We start from the raw sequence: 18,895 nt of genomic DNA, 5'->3' as shown, positions 1-18,895 counted from the left end.
TATGCTCATGTGATATCCATTTGAGCAATCCTGCTGAAATGCCATGTGGCTTTGCGAAGAGAAGGCTGAATGATATCTGTACCATTTTATACAACGCTTCTGTAATAGAGCTGTGACACTTCAGTGTTCCATACACACCTCTTCTGACTGCTTCCATGTCTCCCTCCCATTTCACAGATCTGCTTTTACTATGCACGTGGAAGCTGGACATTCGGCAGTTCCTGAGGAAGGACCCAAAGACCTTCATTGTCCTCTTTGCCTATATCACACCAAATACAAATGTAACATGATTGATCATATAGTTCTGCACAGAGGTAAAGATGTCCCTGTATATAGATATCTGATATCTGACAAAGAGAATGCTGAACAGAACACTACTCTTTCAGATTGATCCATTAAGTTTTTTCTCTGTATGTGAGCTCAGATATGTTGAATAGATCAGGACTAAGTACATATTACTTCTTTTCTGTGAAATATAAAATTTACCAATGTAGAAGTGGGACAGACTTAAAATTCTTTTTAAGCTTTTCTTCTAGAGAGGTCAACAGTCATCAAGTACCTTTTTAGCAAGAGTTAGACTAATTTACAACTCGGACCTAGGACAAGGTTGTCTCCAACGTGTTTCTAAAGTGCTTGCTATCATAAACACTCATTAAAGAGTTTTATAGGCCCCTGAGGGAAGGGCAAGGATTTTTCTCAGGCATGCAGCACCCCAACTAAAGGAATTAAGGTCCTTTCTTAAATTTTTTCTTTCTGGTGTATATATCCAGATTAAAACCTATTGTGCCTAATTGTGCCAGGTAAAGCAGAGGATTTTGATGGGGTTTAATGTGCACAGAAAGAAGGTGCTGCTGTGCAGACAGGACTGAGGGATGTTGCACAGTCTCAGATAGCCTTCCTTACTTGTAGCCATTTGGACTGATAAAACAAGGACAGTATCAAGCTGTGATCTAAGCACATTTGTTCTCCAGGTAGAGGAAGCAGTACATTGTTATAAAGTCAGAAGATTGAAGGTTTTCATCCATTTTCTGTATTTTCTTCGCTCCTACCCTCCAGCAAAGTGAGAAAACAGTTATAGAGCTTTAACTTACATTACAGCTTTCAAAATGGTGGCATCCCAAGTCCCTGATTTGGCAGCATGCAGTTGAAATTAAGACTATTTGCCTCTTGGTGAATAGCTACAGAAGTTGATTCTTACCGAGCTACAACATTATTAAGTGTTATGGCCAGTAGGATGTTGCCAGTTTGCCACTGAGAGACTTTTATCATGTGTCACCTACTCTGCTCAATCAGTTCCTCGGAATGATTTAACTTTGATACATAGAATCATAGAAAGGACTTCTGGAGATCATCTGGTCCAACCATCTGTTGGAAGCAGGACCTTAGATTAGGTTATCCAGGGCCCCGTCAAGCCAAGTCTTGAATATTTCCAGCAAGGGAGGTTCCACCACTTCTCTGGATAACCTATTCCAATGTTTAATTGTTTTCATGGTGAAGGATTTTCTTATATCCAGATGGAATTGCCCCTGAAGCAACTTGTGCCCATTGCCTCTTGTCCTGTCACCACACATCTCTTCCCCCCAGTTTGGTGTCATCTGCAAGCTTGGTGAGGGTGTATTCAGTACTGTCATACAGATCATTTATAAAGATATTGAATAGTACCAGATCCAGAATCAACCTCTGAGGAACTCCACTCGCGACTAGCTGCCAGTGTGACTTTTCTTACCTCAAAAGGTGGTAGTCAATGTCTCAGTTTAGCCAGTTTTCTACTCATCCTGTGGTCCATCTTTCCAGTCCAAATCTTGCCAGCTTGTCAACAAGGGTGTTGTTGGAGACCATGTCAAAGACCATGCTAAAAATCAAGGTAGACGATGTCCACAGTTCTCCTCTCATCCACTGAGCAAGTTATTTCATCATAGAAGGCAGTCCAGTTGGTCAAGCACAATATATTCTTTGTGGGCTGAAGTAGGGAGTGAATATGGAAATTACGAAGTCAGTAGCTACTTTACAGGCAATGAGAAGAGATTTGGCTCTTGAATTCCTCTTGGCTTTCATAACAGGCAAATCTCGTGAGCTCTTCAAAGTTCCATGATGGAGACTGAACTCCTGCTCCATGCCCAGCAGAGCTGTTGGCCTTTCATTTAGTCCAGGCAGTGCAATTAGTTTTTATTATCCTTTCCAGCAAATTTTCCCATCGTGAAATGCCTTGATATTTTTCCAGCACTGAACGCAACCCACCAAGATCAATAGTAGGGCTCCTTGTTTATAATCCTCAAGGCATTTGTTTTTTAGTAATTATTTTACTTTTTTTTTCTTTATATAAATAATTGTTTTGTCCTTCCATTTCATTGAATTTTCATCTGTTTCTCTGGAATAGTAAACTTTCATATATAAGGGCTTTAGAGTGTTAACCTTTTTATTTTCCATGTTGTGAGCAAAACATATGCCTGCTTTGACTTTGCATACTATAAATATTTAGTGCATTAATTGCTTTTCTATTTAATCTCAGATCTGTATTACAAATAGCCCAAATGTTTCAGTCTAAAGCAGTGATTAAATTTATTCAGAGATGATGGGGGGGGGCAGAGGTCCCCTTAGTCCTTTTGCTAAACTGTTCCACAGCATGTCATCTTTTTATGGTGCATACATAGTAGCCTTTGTGGGCACTGCTGAACTTTAATGTAGTTTGTGTACAGAAGCCAAAGCTAAGTTCACAATTTCTGGATAGGATTCACCATTTGTTGCAATTTTGCCAGTTGCTCAGATACAAGTGTATAAATGAGTAGCCAAATATAGAGTATGGGGTGGGTGTGTGATGAGAGACAGCTATTAAAGTGGTCAGAGATTATTAGAGCATCACCTTGCTAAATATGATGTTTTAAATCCAAATCATTTTGCAATTTTTAAGTTGTTTGGATAAAGCTCACTGACATGAATACATGCACATTTAAATTTTAAGTCATTACTGTCATGGAGCAGCAAGGCCCAGCTGTTCCCCAAGGTCCAGGGAGAAGAGGAGGATAACATGGACAGTAGGGGTGGAGCCTTGCTGGCCAGGGCCCAGCCCCACAGTACCTGAGCAAGGTAAGCAGGGCAGACCCAGAGATAATGTCCAGGTTCTACCAAGAGTCCAGATTATCAGGCAAATTTGCAGCAATGATACAGATCCAAGGTCAAGCCAGGAAGTTAAACCACAGGTCAGAACCAGATCCAGTGATTGCCAAGCAGGACCATGGTGATAAGTCTGGGAAGTCAGTCTACGTTGTGTTGACAGTGATTTGGCAGGTGTAGGGGGGGTGATTGTTAGTGAGATAATGGGGTTTACTGATATGAATTAGGATGGTGCATTGCTCCAAAGTGCCCTGCTTACCATCCATACCTTACCATATGCTTACCATACCATCCCCTGCTTTAGTGTTTTTTAAAATGTGTCCTGTGCTAGAGAAAAATCTAATTTTCAAATGCTTTAAATAGTGTTTATTTTTAAAAAACTTTTTGCTGGAACTTTTTTTACTTTTAAAAACAAGTTACCTTATTTCAGTGAATTCAATTGCTCAGAGCTGTAAATACCTTTTAAAATATTCTTGTTATGCATTCAAAATCACAGCTTTAACTCCTGTTATCTCTTAGAGCATGTGCACCCCTGTCTCTTTTCCAACTTGACCCTGAATGGACACAATATTTTTTTGCAGCAACTTATTTTGCAACAAGTTTTCAGGGTCTCGCTCAGATACAGCTTTGGGGGGAACTTCCACATGTTAAAGTGCACAGAGAAAGTTTTGAGGTAGGAAAACTTCCATGTTCAAAATAAGGGGAGGACGGGGAGGAGAACAAACTGAGGAGGGTGGAATATTTAGATGGGCTGTGAAAAATTAGGCTCATGAGCAGTGAGGGTTATGCATTGGCCAAAGACAAATGGATAAATTCTGTAGTTCTTGCCTCCCTATAGAAATTATAAGAGATGTGTCAATGCACTCAAGTCCCCTACCCTTCATGTTTACCCTCTAGGAATCAGACCTGGGATTAATTTTGTTTGTTTGTTTAAAGATATCATTAATGACAATCTGCATGAGGAGGATAAAACTCTTCCTTTAATCTGCAGTCCACAAGGAATAATAGTATTACATTTCAGTGTTCTACTTCAAAAGGACAGTTGAGTAACAAAAGCTGTATTGAAGATCTGGTGACCCCCTGCTGAAAGGTCAAATTTGGGATTTCCCCTGCGTGCACAGCTCAGAGAACCACAGTGAATGAATGTTGCACACATCAGGATTCTGGCTCTATAGAAAGACTGAAATTAATTGTGCTACCCTATTAAAAGTGTGTGTTTTGCTTGAGAGGAAGGAAATAGAGGGTTTAATAACTCAGTGAGAGCATTTTCAATACATGCATAATCAGAATTGTGGAAAGCGTGAAATTAAGTATGTGTGGATTTTGAATCTTAACTATTAAAAAGCTGAGGGTGTATTAAAGTTTCTGCCTCCGGCTGATCTCTGCACAACCACCTTCAGGAGAAGATACTGCTGCACACAACCTCTCACTCCCACAGTGAGTAGCATTAAATGTCATGGTGAGAACACCAGCTCTGATCATCAGAAGCTGGTAGGGTGATGTATTGGGAATCACCCTACATGCTCCCTGTTTATTACAGTTCTAGCACCTTTTACTGGCTTCTGTCATGTATTGAACCAGAATGGAGCTTGGTCTGACTGATTTATGTCTGCTTTTATATTCTTAGGCTCTGCTACTCTCTCTCACAAATCTGCCCCAACACTCTGCCCCAAATTTCTTCTTCCCATCCTGTTCACCTAATGAGTGGTTACATTTGCAAGGACACCTGCATTTGTAATCATGTAGGATTAACTCTGTCTGTATGGAAAGGGAATTTTCTTTTATTTCTTTATTGGTCCAGATTTAGCTTGGTAGATGGATTGCATACACAAATAGCAGATCCTGTTTCTTGTGTGGGTGGTATGTTACAAGCTGTTGACACATTGCCTGATGGTTTTTATTTCTTAAAACTTAATAAACATTCCCCTCTCCCCACAGAAGAGCGTATTGTTCCCATTGAAGTTTGCCGTTCCAAACTGTCAAAATACTTGCAGGGAATTGTTTTCCGCTGTGATAAGTGTACCTTTACCTGCTCCAGTGATGAGAGTTTGCAGCAACACATAGAGAAGCACAATGAACTTAAACCTTACAAATGTCAACTCTGCTACTATGAGACCAAACACACAGAAGAGCTGGACGCTCATCTTCGAGATGAGCACAAGGTAACATCCAAAGGGATTTAATTTGTAACAATCTACTTCTTGCAAATGCTATATCTAGTTTATTTGCATGTCCATTCTAAATAGCCGACCCACATTTTTTTTCCAAAATTTGGAGGAGGCTTCTGTGCTGGACTTCAATTTTTCTCAAGGTCTATATTTTTTCAGAAATTCAAGATTGTGGGTTTCTAAAGCTGTTGAGATTGACCAGAATTCAGTGACTATTGAATGTAGAATATGATTATCTGAAAAAAGCATTTGTATATGTTGTGGGTTTTTTTTTTAACTTATGAAACAATGTTAAAGCTGTGTGATTCAGACACTCTTAAGACACAGGGTCTTCCAAAGTGTAAGATTGCTCCAGCAACTTGGGCAAAGTGACATGCCATGCATATTTTAACACAAGTCAGTACATTCCAGTTTACATTTAACAGGGGAAAGACAGAAGTTTGTTATACTTACTGCTTAAGTTAAGGCTGCTTTGGTGTTTGCGTGGAACCTTCTGAGTGTAGACCTGATCCATACATGGAGAAGTCACTAGAAAGCTTTCCACAGACTTCCGTCTGCTTTGGATTTCTGTAGTTCTCAGCTGTGTTGCTGTGAGAGTAGCAAAATTCTAGAACTGAGGCATGTTTACAGAGTATATTTTTTGTGAGTTTGTGGGGAGGGAACTCATTGCATCCAACTATCAGGAGCTGAGCTGCCTGATTCTCACTAAAAACTTGTTCACGCTTTGTTGACTGAACAGCATTTCACACACACCCCCAAATTGACAAAATGAGTGTCAAAGGTACTATCAAAACTGACTGCATTTTAAAAATGAACACTGTGAACTTATATTGGCTTGGTATGCTTGTCTCCCTTTATTGCTTCTTTTTGCTACTTGAGAATCTTTCTACAGTTTAACTGGTATCTGAGATGTTGCACATCTCCCAGTGACCACAGCAAGGGTCCTAGGAGATCCAACAAGCACTATTCCCCACCCTTCTGAGTGCATCAGGCCACCCCGAGTGGTGCAGGGCATATGGGGAATAGGGCTTGCAGTCATTTCATAGCAGTTCCTCTCTGCCACTCCTTCCTCCTCACGTTTTTCCTCAGCTCCAGCATAGGGTCCCTCCCACAGGGCACACAGTCCTTCACAAACTGCTCCAGCACGGGTCCTCTCCACAGGTTGCAGTTCCTGTTTGGAGAACCTGCTTCTGCATGGGCTCTCCATGGGCCACAGTTCCTTCAGGGAATATCCACCTGCTCCGGTGTGGTCCTCTCTATGGGCTGCAGGGGAATCTCTGCTCTGGTGCCTGGAGCACCTCCTACCCCTCCTTCTTCTATGGCCTTGGTGTCTGCAGGGTTGTTTCTCACACTTTTTTTTCCTCGCTCCTGACACTGCCGTGCAGTGCTTTACCCTTTCTTAAATATCTTATCATAGAGGCACCACTGGCTTCACTGACTGGCTCAACTTTAGCCAGCTGTGGGTCCATTTTGGAGCTTGCTAGAATTAGCTCTGTCTGGCACAGGGCAGCTCCTGATCTCTTCTTACAATATGTACTGTCTTAAGTTATATGCTTGTATTGGGTGGACGTGGCAAGGTTTTTGTATGGGGGGGGGGCTGCAGGGAGGAAGGTATCGGGGGAAACAACAGAGAACCCACACCAGGGCAACTATTCCCCCATTCCATGTCCCCCCACTCCCAAATCTCCATAAGAACAGTCAATGACTTGGGCTCTGTCTGTCAAAGTGGTCACTCAGGTCCCATCTTTTCACACATGAAGCTGAATAAAGCAGTCACAAAGGGTTTTTCTGCAGTGATGGTGTGCAATAGCGATGCTCTATCCTATCAGTTTTACATGCCCATGAAAGGGGAGATACAACAGAGTGCTTAGCATTTCTTGGATTTTTTACTTTCAATATCTCAAAATGAGGGAAGCTTCTCAAATAATAGGATCATTTTGAGAAGCAAAATGGAGAAATTTAGTATAAAAAAGGAAAGAAGAATCATTAATAGTGAATATAATTGTGTTTGAAGGGAAACGAGTATTTATTTGACTAGGTACTTGATAAATTTCCCATTTCAGCCTATAGCTTTGTTGGTGGGTTGTTTTTTTCAATAGCTGATGATGGTGTTTATTGTTGACAAAACCATTTCTTTTAAGGTGAGTCGTAATTTTGAGCTGGTTGGACGGGTTAACTTGGATCAGCTGGAACAAATGAAGGGAAAAACAGAGAGCTCCAGCAGCGATGAGGAAGAAAAAGAGTTAAGCCACAAGACTGAAGAGAGAGGTCAGTATAGTTGCTTTTTCTTTTATGCTGGATACTGTAATGGACCCTGCCAGTCCCATCAAGCAAGATCAACTGTTGACTCAACAACAGATTCCTTAAGTTGTGGAAGCTTGTCAGTACAGGCAAAATGGAGCTTTTGTCAAGACACTTCCTGGAGGAATTTTGTGTTTCTAATGCTTATGACAAGATTTCCGTTTAAGAAAACCAAATCATGCTCCAAAAATAAATATGTTGTGAGAGAATACTGATAACATCTGTGACTGTGCAGATAACATCTATGAGGGCTTAGAAAAATACATAAGTGGAGTAAGCCCCCATAAGCGGGCTGCTGAGGCAGCATGGGTGGAGCCAGCACCACCGGGCAGCTGATCTAAAGAAGGCGTACTCGCCAAGACCACTACCCACCTCATGAAAGAAGCCCTTCAGGAGTGCAGCAACCAGGTTGCTGCGCACTGAGCAAGCAAGCAGCGAGTGGGTGTCACCCAGGGTGTCACCTGGGAGCACCACGGCAAGGGCGGGCTCCCTGGGTGGGCGAACAGACCGGGCAAACCGGGTGCAGCACAACAGTCAGGGTGCAGCAGTTTGCATGGGAGAGCACTGAAAGGCTGCCGACTCTGCCAGGAAACAATGGTATCCACTCGGAAGAAGACTATGGCATCCGTGAGCTCTGCACCCACCAGTTCTGATGCAGCTTCCCAGATGGAGCTCTCGTGGGAACATGCTGCCGCCCAGACATTGGGCTGCAGGGTGTGCCCTGCTCTTATGCCAGTGTCAGATGGCAGTGGTGGGCATGCCAGTGGGAGGTGTGCCCAGATAGAGGAGCTCCTCTGCTTCGTGATGGAGCTCAGGGAGGAGGTAAGTAGGTTGAGGGCCATCAGAGAACAAGAGAGAGAGAGATGCATGGAGTCGCACCCTGCCTCCCATGATAAAAACCCAGCAGGCAGACAGAGCCCCTGCCACAGAGAACTCCCTGTCCTCACTCTGTCCGACTGAATGTGGTGACTTGGAGGACAGGGGACAATGGCAAGAAGTTCCTGCCCAGCGCAACAAGCGCTGCAGTCGCATCTGCCCAGCAACTACCCCACCTTCCCAGATGCCATTGCATAACAGGTACAGTGCTCTGCAAGGGGAACTGGACAACAATGAGCATGATAGTTCTTCCAGCTTGGAGGTGTCATCGAGGTCTAGTCGGACCACCCCCTGCATCAGAACCTCTGTGGTAAAGAACAAAAGATGGGTCATTGTCATAGGCGACTTGCTACTGCAGGGAGCGGAAGGCCCGACATGCAGACCGGACCCACTACATAGGGAGGTCTGCTGTCTCCCTGGGGCCCAGGTTAAGCATGTGAAAAAGCAGCTTCCTTCCCTAGTACGGCCCTCAGATTATTACCCCCTTTTGATCTTTCAGGTAGGCAGTGACGAAGTAGTGAGAAGAAGTCCGAGGGCAATGAAGAGAGATTTCAGGACCTTGGGACAACTGGTCAAGGGATCGGGAGCACAAGTTGTGTTCTCCTCCTTTCCCCCAGTTGCAGGGAATGATGAGGGAGTAATGAGGAAGAGCCAGCAGATCAATGTCTGGCTCTGAGCCTGATGCTACTGTCAGGACTTTGGGTTCTTTGACCACAGCTTGATTTACAAAATGCCAGGCCTGCTGGTAATGGGCGGGAATAGCTTATCTTGCGGGGGGAAAAGGGTTCTAGGACAAGAGTTATCAGGGCTCACTGAGAGAGCTTTAAACTAGATTCATAGGGGGATGGGGATGTAACTGGGCTTGCTAGAGAGGTGCCAAGGCGTAGTAGCTCAGCACTTGTAGGGCAGCGTGATAGTATTTTTGAGAACCAGAAGGCCTACCACCCCTCAAGGGTGAAAACTACATGCTCAACTCCCTCTCTGAAATGCTTATACACCAATGCACGCAGCATGGGGAATAAACAGGAAGAACTGGAGATCTGTGTGCGGTTGCAGGGCCATGATCTCATTGCAATTACTGAGACATGGTGGGACAGCTCACATGGCTGGAATGCTGTCATGGATGGCTATGTCCTTTTCAGGAAAGACAGGCCAGCGAGGTGAGGTGGTGGAGTTGCTCTTTATGTGAGAGAGCATCTGGAATGTATCCAGCTCTCCCTGGGGGCGGATGAAGAGAGGGTTGAGAGCTTGTGGGTAAGGATTAAGGGGCAGGCAAATATGGGAGACGCTGTTGTGGGTGTTTATTACAGGCCACCTGATCAGGATGGGGAAGCTGATGAGGCCTTCTACAGACCGCTGAAAGTAGCTTCATAATCACAGGCTTTGGTTCTCATGGGGGACTTCAATCACCCCGATATCTGCTGGGAAGGCTACACAGCCAGGCATGCACAGTCCAGGAGGACCTCTAGGGTACTGATAATAAGTTTTTGACTCAGGTAGTGGAGGAGCCAACAAGGAGAGGTGTACTACTGGACCTGGTACTGACAAACAAAGAGGGACTGGTGGAGGACATTAAGGTTGGGGGCAGCCTTGGCTGTAGTGATCACGAGAAGATAGAATTCAGGATCCTGGGTAGTAAGCACAAAACAGCAAGTAGGATTGCAACCTTGGACTTCAGGAGGGCTAACATCGACCTCTTCAAGAATCATAGGAAGTTCCATCTCAACATGAGGAGGAACTTCTTTACTTTGAGGGTACCAGAGCACTGGAACAGGCTGCCCAGAGAGGTGGTGGAGTCTCCGTCTCTGGAGACATTCAGAACCTGCCTGGATGCATTCCTGTGTAACCTGCTCTAAGGTGACCCTGCTCTGGCAGGGGGGTTGGACTAGATGATCTCCAGAGGTTCCTTCCAACCCCTACCATTCTGTGATTCTGTGATTCTATTTTAGTGGGATGTCAGATTATTCTGTGTTGGTAACCCATGTTCAGCTTTGCTGCTCCACATTATACCAGTGAGGGATATAGTTCAGTGGCCAAGCTTATTTTGGGGCTGTTGTCTGCCCACTGTCTGCCCCATGCTTACAATGCATTCCTTCCCTCTTCTATGTGAGAGTTGACCCTTTTGCCATCACTTTGGTCGTCAACTCTGAAGCCAGGGGAATTCCATTCCTTACCTCCAAGTCACCATTCTAACTGTATACTTTGTGCCTAAATTAACATCTATGAATAATCCCACTGAGTTCAGTAAGTCTTATTCATGTGTTTATTGTTCAGATGGTTAGCTGAGTAGGGATAAAGAAAGGTAGTTCTTGGTGAATTGGACTGTGAGGGGGGATTGTGTGCTTTTGTGTTTGTTTGGGGTTTTTGGCCTTTAATATTAAAATAATTTTAGTGCAAATATCTGGTACTGACTGGAATATTCCATGTATTTTCACGATCTGCTCTATAGTGCATGACTTCATCAATCAAATGCAATATGTTTGCAATTCTTGTTCAACAGTAAAAGGAGCTTGATTTGAACTAATAACTGCAGTGAGCCTTGTCATGCCTAATCATCAGGTTCCAGGGGTCATCCAACCTCCTGATGCTGACTGCAGGCTGCCAAGTTTCTATGTTTACCTTTTTCCTTCTGAAATTTCAGTTTTCAATTGAAAACTCATTTCAAGTTCATTCAAGAGTTTTTCACAAAAGAAAACATGTCTCCCTGGGTATTTTCAAATCTGTAAAAGTTAAGATTGCTAGATTCACAAGCAGTTTACAGAACATGAAGGGGTCATTACCATGTCACTTTGAGTGTGACTGGCGATATCTTTATTTAATGAGGAAGAGAGTGAGTTAGATAGGAAACAACTTTTACTGAAAAACATCCTCCATGAGAACTTTGTTAGCAGCCCTAAAAGAAATCAGGAGAGGAGTGGGAGGGATGTTGGTTTCACACGTGTTCCAAAGTTTGACATTATTAACTCTGCACCCTCATGTGGAAGTTTGTTCAAGTGTCTGTTCAGTGGGGGGTGTGACCCTAAGAGCTTCAGAGCTGAAAAAATGAGTCTAATTCTTTGACTGAAGAACTATCTTTCCCTAACTTGCAGCTGTAACAGACATTAATGTTTTCTGTAGACCAGCAGCTAGAAAGGGAAGAAGAATCATGCTGTCTGTGAGGATTACATCAGCACTACAGACAAGCACAGGTGCTGAAATGACCCTGGAAACCATGGTATCCAGACAGAAAAAAAGAAAGTACTATCAGCTGAACCTCATAAATCCCTATAAACTACCATGGGATAAAAATAATAAAATTAAGATCATCATTTAAATTGTCTTCAGGATACTGGAGATACTTAACACTTATTATGAAAATTTAAGAATACCACCTTCTAGGCTGGAGAGTTAAATTTGCAGGGAGAAACAGACACAGAGTCATAGAATGGTTCAGGTTAGAAGGGACACACATTCACATAGGTACCAGTGCTTTGAAAATAGATCATTCATTCCTAAAAGCAGCTTTGTTTCGTCCTTCTGCCCACCCCACCTGCCCATCCCTTCCCATTTACCACTGTTCAAGTAAGTCAATTAAAATCACATCAAATTTTTATTCATTTTTGGCCTCTGAGGTCTCTTGGACAGGTTTGTCAGCAGCTATGACACTGACGGTGGTTTCACTGTTGTGAGATATGTCCACCACCATTTTCTCAGTGCTTTCTTTTTCTTCTCCTGTCAGTGTATTAACAGTCTTTTCTGTGTTCTCCTCCAGTTTGCTGTCCTCTCTGGTCCCTTGCTTACTTTCATTCAGAGGCCTGAAAAATCCAAGCAGCAGAAAATGGAAACATGCTTTGGATACAAGGAAATGGGGAGAGTAGTTCTCCCAAACAGTTAACAAAATGATAAATCTTATTAAAGCCTGCAGGACCTTAAAGACCATCCAGTTCCAACGCCCCTGCCATGGGCAGGGACACCTCCCACTAGACCAGGCTGCTCAAAGCCTCATCCAGCCTGGCCTTCAACACTTCCAGGGATGGGGCATCCACAACTTCCCTGGGCAACCTGTTCCGGTGCCTCACCACCAACACAGGAAAGAATTTCTTCCTAATATCTAATCTAAATCTCCCCTCTTCCAGGTTAAAACCGTTGCCCCTTGTCCTATCGCTACACTCCCTCATAAAGAGTCCCTTGCCATCTTTCCTATAGGCCCCCTTTAGGTACTGGAAGGCTGCTATAAGGTCTTCCCAGAGCCTCCTCTTCTCCAGGCTGAACAACCCCAACTCTCTCAGCCTGTCCTCGTAGCATAGGTGCTCCAGCCCTCTGATCATCTTTGTGGCCCTCCGCTGGACCCGTTCCAACAGGTCCATGTCCTTCTTGTGCTGAGGACTCTAGAGCTGCACACAGTACTCCAGGCAGGGTCTCAAAAGAGCGGAGTAGAGGGACAGAATCACCTCCCTTGACCTGCTGGCCATACTTCTTTTGATGCAGCCCAGGATGTGGTTGGCTTTCTGGGCTGCAAGCGCGCATTGCCGGCTCATGTTGAACTTATCTACCAGCACCCCCAAGTCCTTCTCCTCAGGGCTGCTCTCAATGCGTTCTCCGCCCAACCTGTATTTGTGCCTGGGATTGCCATGACCCAGGTGCAGGACCTTGCACTTGGCCTGGTTGAACTTCATGAGGTTGGCACGGGGCCACCTCTCCAGCCTGTCCAGGTCCCTCTGGGTGGCATCCCTTCCCTCCAGCGTGTCGACTGTGCCACACAGCTTGGTGTCATCAGCATCCTTGCTGAGGGTGCACTCAATCCCACTGTCCATGTCCCCGACAATGATGTTAAACAGCACTGGTCCCAGTACTGATCCCTGAGGAATGCCACTCGTCACTGGTTTCCACTTGGACATTGAGCCGTTGACCACAATTCTTTGAGTGCGACCATCTAGCTAGTTCCTTATCCACCAAGTGGTCCATCCATCGAATCCATGCCTTTCCAATTTAGAGACAAGGATGTCATGCGGGACAGTGTCAAACGCTTTGCATAAGCCCAGGTAGATGACATCAGTTGCTCTCCCCTTATCTACCAATGCTGTGGCAACACCGTAGAAGGCCACCAATTTCGTCAGGCACGATTTGCCTTTGGTGAAGCCATGTTGGCTGTCACCCATCACCTCCTTATTTTCCATGTCCCTTAGCAGAGTTTCCAGTGGATCCGCTCCATGATCTTGGCAGGCACAGAGGTGAGACTGACTGGCCTGCAGTTCCCCGGGTCTTCCTTTTTTCCCTTTTTGAAAATGGGGGTTATGTTTCCCCTTTTCCGGTCAGCGGGAACTTCACCAGACTGCCACAACTTTTGAAATATAATGGAAAGCGGCTTAGCGACTTCATCCGCCAGTTCCCTCAGGACCCATGGATGGATTTCATCTGGTCCCATGGACTTATGTACCTTCAGGTTCCTCAGATGTTCTTGAACCTGATCTTCTCCTACATTTGGTGGTTCTCCATTCTCCCAGTCCCTGCCTTTGCCTTCTGCAACTTGGGCGGTGTGGTTAGAGCCCTTGCCGGTGAAGACTGAGGCGAAAAAATCATTCAGTACCTCAGCCTTCTCCATATCGTGGGTGACCAGGTCTGCTGTTTCCTTCTGGGGAGGGCCCACATCTTCCCTAGTCTTGCCTTTACCCCTGACGTACTTCTAGAAGTTTTTCTTGTTATCCTTGATGTCCCTGGCCAGATTTAATTCTATCTGGGCTTTAGCTTGCCTAATCTGGTTCCTGGCCACCCGGACAGTTTCTCTGTATTCCACCCAGTCAACCTGTCCTTGCTTCCACCCTCTGTAGGGCTCCTTTTTGCTTTTGAGCTTGTCCAGGAGCTCCTTGTTCACCCATGCAGGCCTCCTGGCATTTTTGCCTGACTTCTTTCTTGGGATGCACCGCTCCTGAGCTTGGAGGAGGTGATCCTTGAATACTAACCAGCTCTCTTGGGCCCCTCTCCCCTCCAGTGCTTTTTCCCATGTTACCCTGCCAAGCAGGTCCCTCAAGAGGCCAAAGTCTGCTCTCCTGAAGTCCAGGGTACCGAGCTTGCTGCTTACCCTCCTTGCTGCCTGCAGGATCTTGAATTCTACCATTTCATGATCACTGCAACCAAGGCTACCCTTAAGCTTGACATTCCCCACCAGCCCCTCCTTGTTGGTAAGGACAAGGTCCAGCATAGTTCCTCTCCTTGTTGGTTCCTCTACCATTTGAAGAAGAAAGTTGTCATTGACACATTCCAAGAACTTCCTGGATTTCTTGTGCCCTGCGGTGTTGTCCCTTCAACAGATATCGGGGTGGTTGAAGTTCCCATGAAGACCAGGGTCTGTGAACGTGATGCTGCTCCTATCTGTTTATGGAGGGCCTCATCCGCTCCATCGTCCTGGTCAGGTGGCCTGTAGCAGACCCCTACCGTAATGTCACCTGCCCCTGCGTTCCCTTTAATCTTGACTCATAAGCTCTCCATTGGGTCTTCATCCATCCCCAGGTGGAGCTCCATGCACTCCAGCTGGTCATTGACATAGAGGGGAACACCCCCTCTTCGTCTTCCCAGCCTGTCCTTCCTGAAGAGTCTGTATCCCTCCATTCCAACACTCCAATCATAAGAGCCATCCCACCACGTCTCTGTGATGCCAATAAGATCATAGCCCTGGAGGCGTGCACACATCTCTAACTCCTCTTGCTTGTTTCCTATGCTACGTGCATTTGTGTAAAGGCACTTCATCTGGGCGCCTGATGACGCTGACTCACTGGCTGGAGTGGCTGCATTTCCTTCATGCTGCTCTTCAGGTGGTCCCTAACCATGTCCCTAAGCACCATGTCTACCCGTCTTTTAAATACCTCCAGGGATGGTGATTCAACCACTTCCCTGGGAAGCCTGTTCCAATGTTTGATAACCCACAGCTTTCAAACTGCACCAAACTGTAATGTTTTATACCACTTGGATGCTTTTGTTGATTTTAGTCTTCATGGTGTTACTAGGAGTTGGGATTTGCCTAGAGTGTATCTTCAGTCTCTGAGTATCTGGGAGGAAATCCTGTCTCAGCTCTCTGAAGTCCAAGACTTTAGCATAGAATCATAGAATCATTCAGGTTGGAAAAGACACTTGGGATCATCAAGTCCAACCATCAACCCCACTCTACAAAGTTCTGCCCTACACCATATCCCCCAACACTACATCTAAATGACTCTTTAAACACATTAAGGGATGGTGACTCCGCCACCTCCCTGGGCAGCCTATTCCAATGTCTGACCACTCTTTCTGGGAAGAATTTTTTCCTAATGTCCAGCCTAAACCTACCCTGTTGCAGCTTGAAGCCATTCCCTCTTGTTCTATCGCTAATTACCTGTGAGAAGAGACCAGCACCAACCTCTCTACGATGTCCTTTCAAGTAGTTGTAGAGAGCGATGAGGTCTCCCCTCAGCCTCCTCTTCCTCAAACTAAACAGTTCCAGCTCCTTCAATCGCGCCTCATAAGATTTATTCTGCAGGCCCTTCACCAGCTTCGTTGCCCTCCTCTGCACTCGCTCCAGCACCTCGATCTCTCTCTCATATTGAGGTGCCCAAAACTGGACACAATACTCAAGGTGTGGCCTCACCAGTGCTGAGTACAGGGGGACAATCACCTCCCTCCTTCTGCTGGTCACACTATTTCTAATACAAGACCCCTGGTAAGTGTATAGACCCCAGGTAAGTGCATGGCCTGATTACTCTTTCTGGGAGGCAGTCTGAATTCACAGTCCAAGAAACCAAACTAATCAGGGACTCATGGGGAAGTAGGTGGGAACATATAATGCATTCAGAAGGGACAGCAGAATTATTAGGGTAGTGCTTGTTACTGGGAATTACAAGTGTAAAATCTCCCTATTCATTTGAGCAAAATAGGCTCTATTATGTTTCCACAGTCCTAGAATAAATTTCCTATTGGCTACTTGTCATGGTTAGGGCTGGGTTGGCCAATGACAAGACGACAGATGCTCTCCCCCACCTCTCACTCCAAGGAGAAGAAGAAGAGAGATAAAGAGAATTATGGGTTTAGAAAAAACTAAACTAATGAAAAAATAATTAAAAATTAAAAAGAGGATATAATGAAATAGATACAATACAAATAAATACAAAACCAAATCAAGTTCTCAGGAAGATGTCACTGGCAGGCACCGGGAAGGTTCCAGACTGGACTCAGTGATAAATGGGAACTGGAACACACTGACTGGGATGAAAAGGCAGATGAGCTGACAGGGTCCGCCTCAGACATCAGTCATTGAAGAAAGAGAGCCATCGAAGAAAGAGAGCCATCGAAGAAAGAGCCCACTAGAGAAGATCCAAAGAAGACAAGCCCTTGGAAAAGAATCCTAGGAAAGGAGCCAACCTGATCCCTTTGATCCCTCAGATTTTATACTGAGCATGTCAGATGGGATGGAATACCCTATTGGTCAGTTTGGATCACCTGACCTGTCCACAGGTGTAGCCCTTCCACAGGGTAAGCAACCAAGTCAGCTGACCCTGGTTGCCACAGCAATAAGTGTAAGCAAGAGCCTCTCACTGAACAGAAAGTTGGTTCTGCTTCACCCCAAACCAGGACACTACTGTACTCTGGATTTGTTCTTGTACAGAAGAGCAGCTGTCACCTCCAAAACTTCCACCCTCTGTAGGTGTTGGATTAGTCATGGTACAAGGGCCTTTCAGTGGTATTTATAAATTCGGACCATGTATATGGTATTAACTGTAGGAGTTGGATCCAGATGTAAATGGAGCCCGTGGCACTGACTTTCTTTCTGTTGCTCATATCAGGAGGGGACCTTGCTTCGTTGTTGTTTAACCACATAGTAAATCACTGATACTAAGAAATATGAAATAACTTTTTTTCATCTAGACAGAAGGGATCTAGAACTTTAATAAAGGGCAACTGTCGGAGTGGGAGACAGACCCGGAGTAACGATGGAATCTCAATATGAGTATGATCGTTCTCCCTTTATTCAAGTTTTCACAGAGTATATATAGACAGGCAATAAGAGCACACGCTAGCAGCAGCTATATGATTGGCTTACAGTCTCTGTTCACGCGCTGTCCATGCAGTTCATTCACAGATCAGGTTGGTTACAAGAATTCACATAGTAAATTGCTTAGTCATTAGCACAACATGTTTTCTACCTTCTCAGTTCCTGTTTTTCCCATGTACTAATTCCATCTTCTGCCACCTGTTTTGCTCTTAATCTAATCTCTCATAGTAGGGAGGCTGGCTCATGTGACCATTTTCTCTCAGACACATTCCTACAATACCCCCTTTTTCTTCTTGAGCCAGCTAGACCTTATGCATGGCATTTTCTATCATGTCAGTCACTTTGCGGAGAACACATGAGGCTACCATAATCAATAATAATATAACCAACAGTAGCATGAACCCTCGTTTTAGGAAGTCTGATAACCATCCCATTATACCCCATGAGCTTAACCAATCATCGAAACCATTTTTAACCGCTTTTAATTTGGACATGTTATCCTTCAGATCCCGTAACTGCTTATGAATGGATGATGAGTGGTCGGAAAGGTTCATACAACACATACCTTCAAAATCTTCACACCCATGACCCTGAGCTAACAGCAAAAAGTCAATAGCCGCTCGATTTTGCAACATAGCATGCCGAATGCTATCAGCATCAGTAAGCAAGCTAGATAGGATTTCAGTTTTAGGTTTATCTGTTTACTTGCCCAACACCCTATCTTATTCAGCATATTTAATGCTGTCGCTGTTCCTAGCGAAGGAAGAATACTTAGCCCTATTCTTTGTCTGAGATTCGAAAATGTTATATGGTCGTCACAGGATGGAGTGCAGATATGAACTGTTCTCTTGGCTCTGTGTTTCCTGTGTGCTCTGCTCACTGTATCTTTGGCCGTACGCAGGCCTCTGCTCGTAGACCTGCCACATCTCCCCCTTTTTTGTTTAACACCAGACCATTTATTAACAAGGTCGCCACGGCTTGTGCTTCTACTCGTCGTGACGCTCTTAGCCGGTTATATACTAAACACAATTAAAAACAGAATCAAAAAGAACCCTGCTAAGGCAATAAATACCCAGATTCCTAAATTTAGCCCAGAAAGCCAATTTCTTTGGATTTACCCACGAGAAATCCTTTTGTAATATTTCAAATACATTGCGGTTGCTGACAGTACAAGCGACCCTGGAAAAACAATCGTGGTAACATTTCGATCATCATAGTTACTGGTTTTGAAAAGGTATGTGGCAAAAATACCCACTCTAATGCAGTCAGGCTCTTTGCGAGTGCATCATCCCACTGTCCTATCAGGGCATAAAGTTGAAATTCTTGTAGGAAGGTGTTCAATGCGTCTTGCAGCAGTAGTAGACTATATCTTATCTTTCAACATGCTGTGATGCCTTCTGAGCTGTTTGAGTTAATGAACATAAAACTTATGGGGGGGGGG

The 18,895-nt window shown here is 44.7% G+C and overlaps 1 protein-coding gene across 1 annotated transcript in view; it reads left to right on the top strand.

The window, feature by feature from the left end:
* Window positions 1–9,097, top strand: part of LOC134509682 (zinc finger protein 462-like) — a 52,739-nt gene extending 43,642 nt beyond the window's left edge. Inside the window, 7 exon segments of the mRNA XM_063322262.1 lie at window positions 178–314; window positions 5,050–5,273; window positions 7,421–7,547; window positions 8,317–8,402; window positions 8,488–8,766; window positions 8,956–8,973; window positions 9,074–9,097. Coding sequence (XP_063178332.1) covers window positions 178–314; window positions 5,050–5,273; window positions 7,421–7,547; window positions 8,317–8,402; window positions 8,488–8,766; window positions 8,956–8,973; window positions 9,074–9,097 — 895 coding nt within the window.
* The last annotated feature ends 9,798 nt before the right edge of the window (window positions 9,098–18,895 follow it).

Source organism: Chroicocephalus ridibundus, unplaced genomic scaffold (genome assembly GCF_963924245.1).
Source record: "Chroicocephalus ridibundus unplaced genomic scaffold, bChrRid1.1 SCAFFOLD_26, whole genome shotgun sequence".
Taxonomy (NCBI): Eukaryota; Metazoa; Chordata; class Aves; order Charadriiformes; family Laridae; genus Chroicocephalus; species Chroicocephalus ridibundus.
This window is presented reverse-complemented; position numbering and strand designations above follow the sequence as displayed.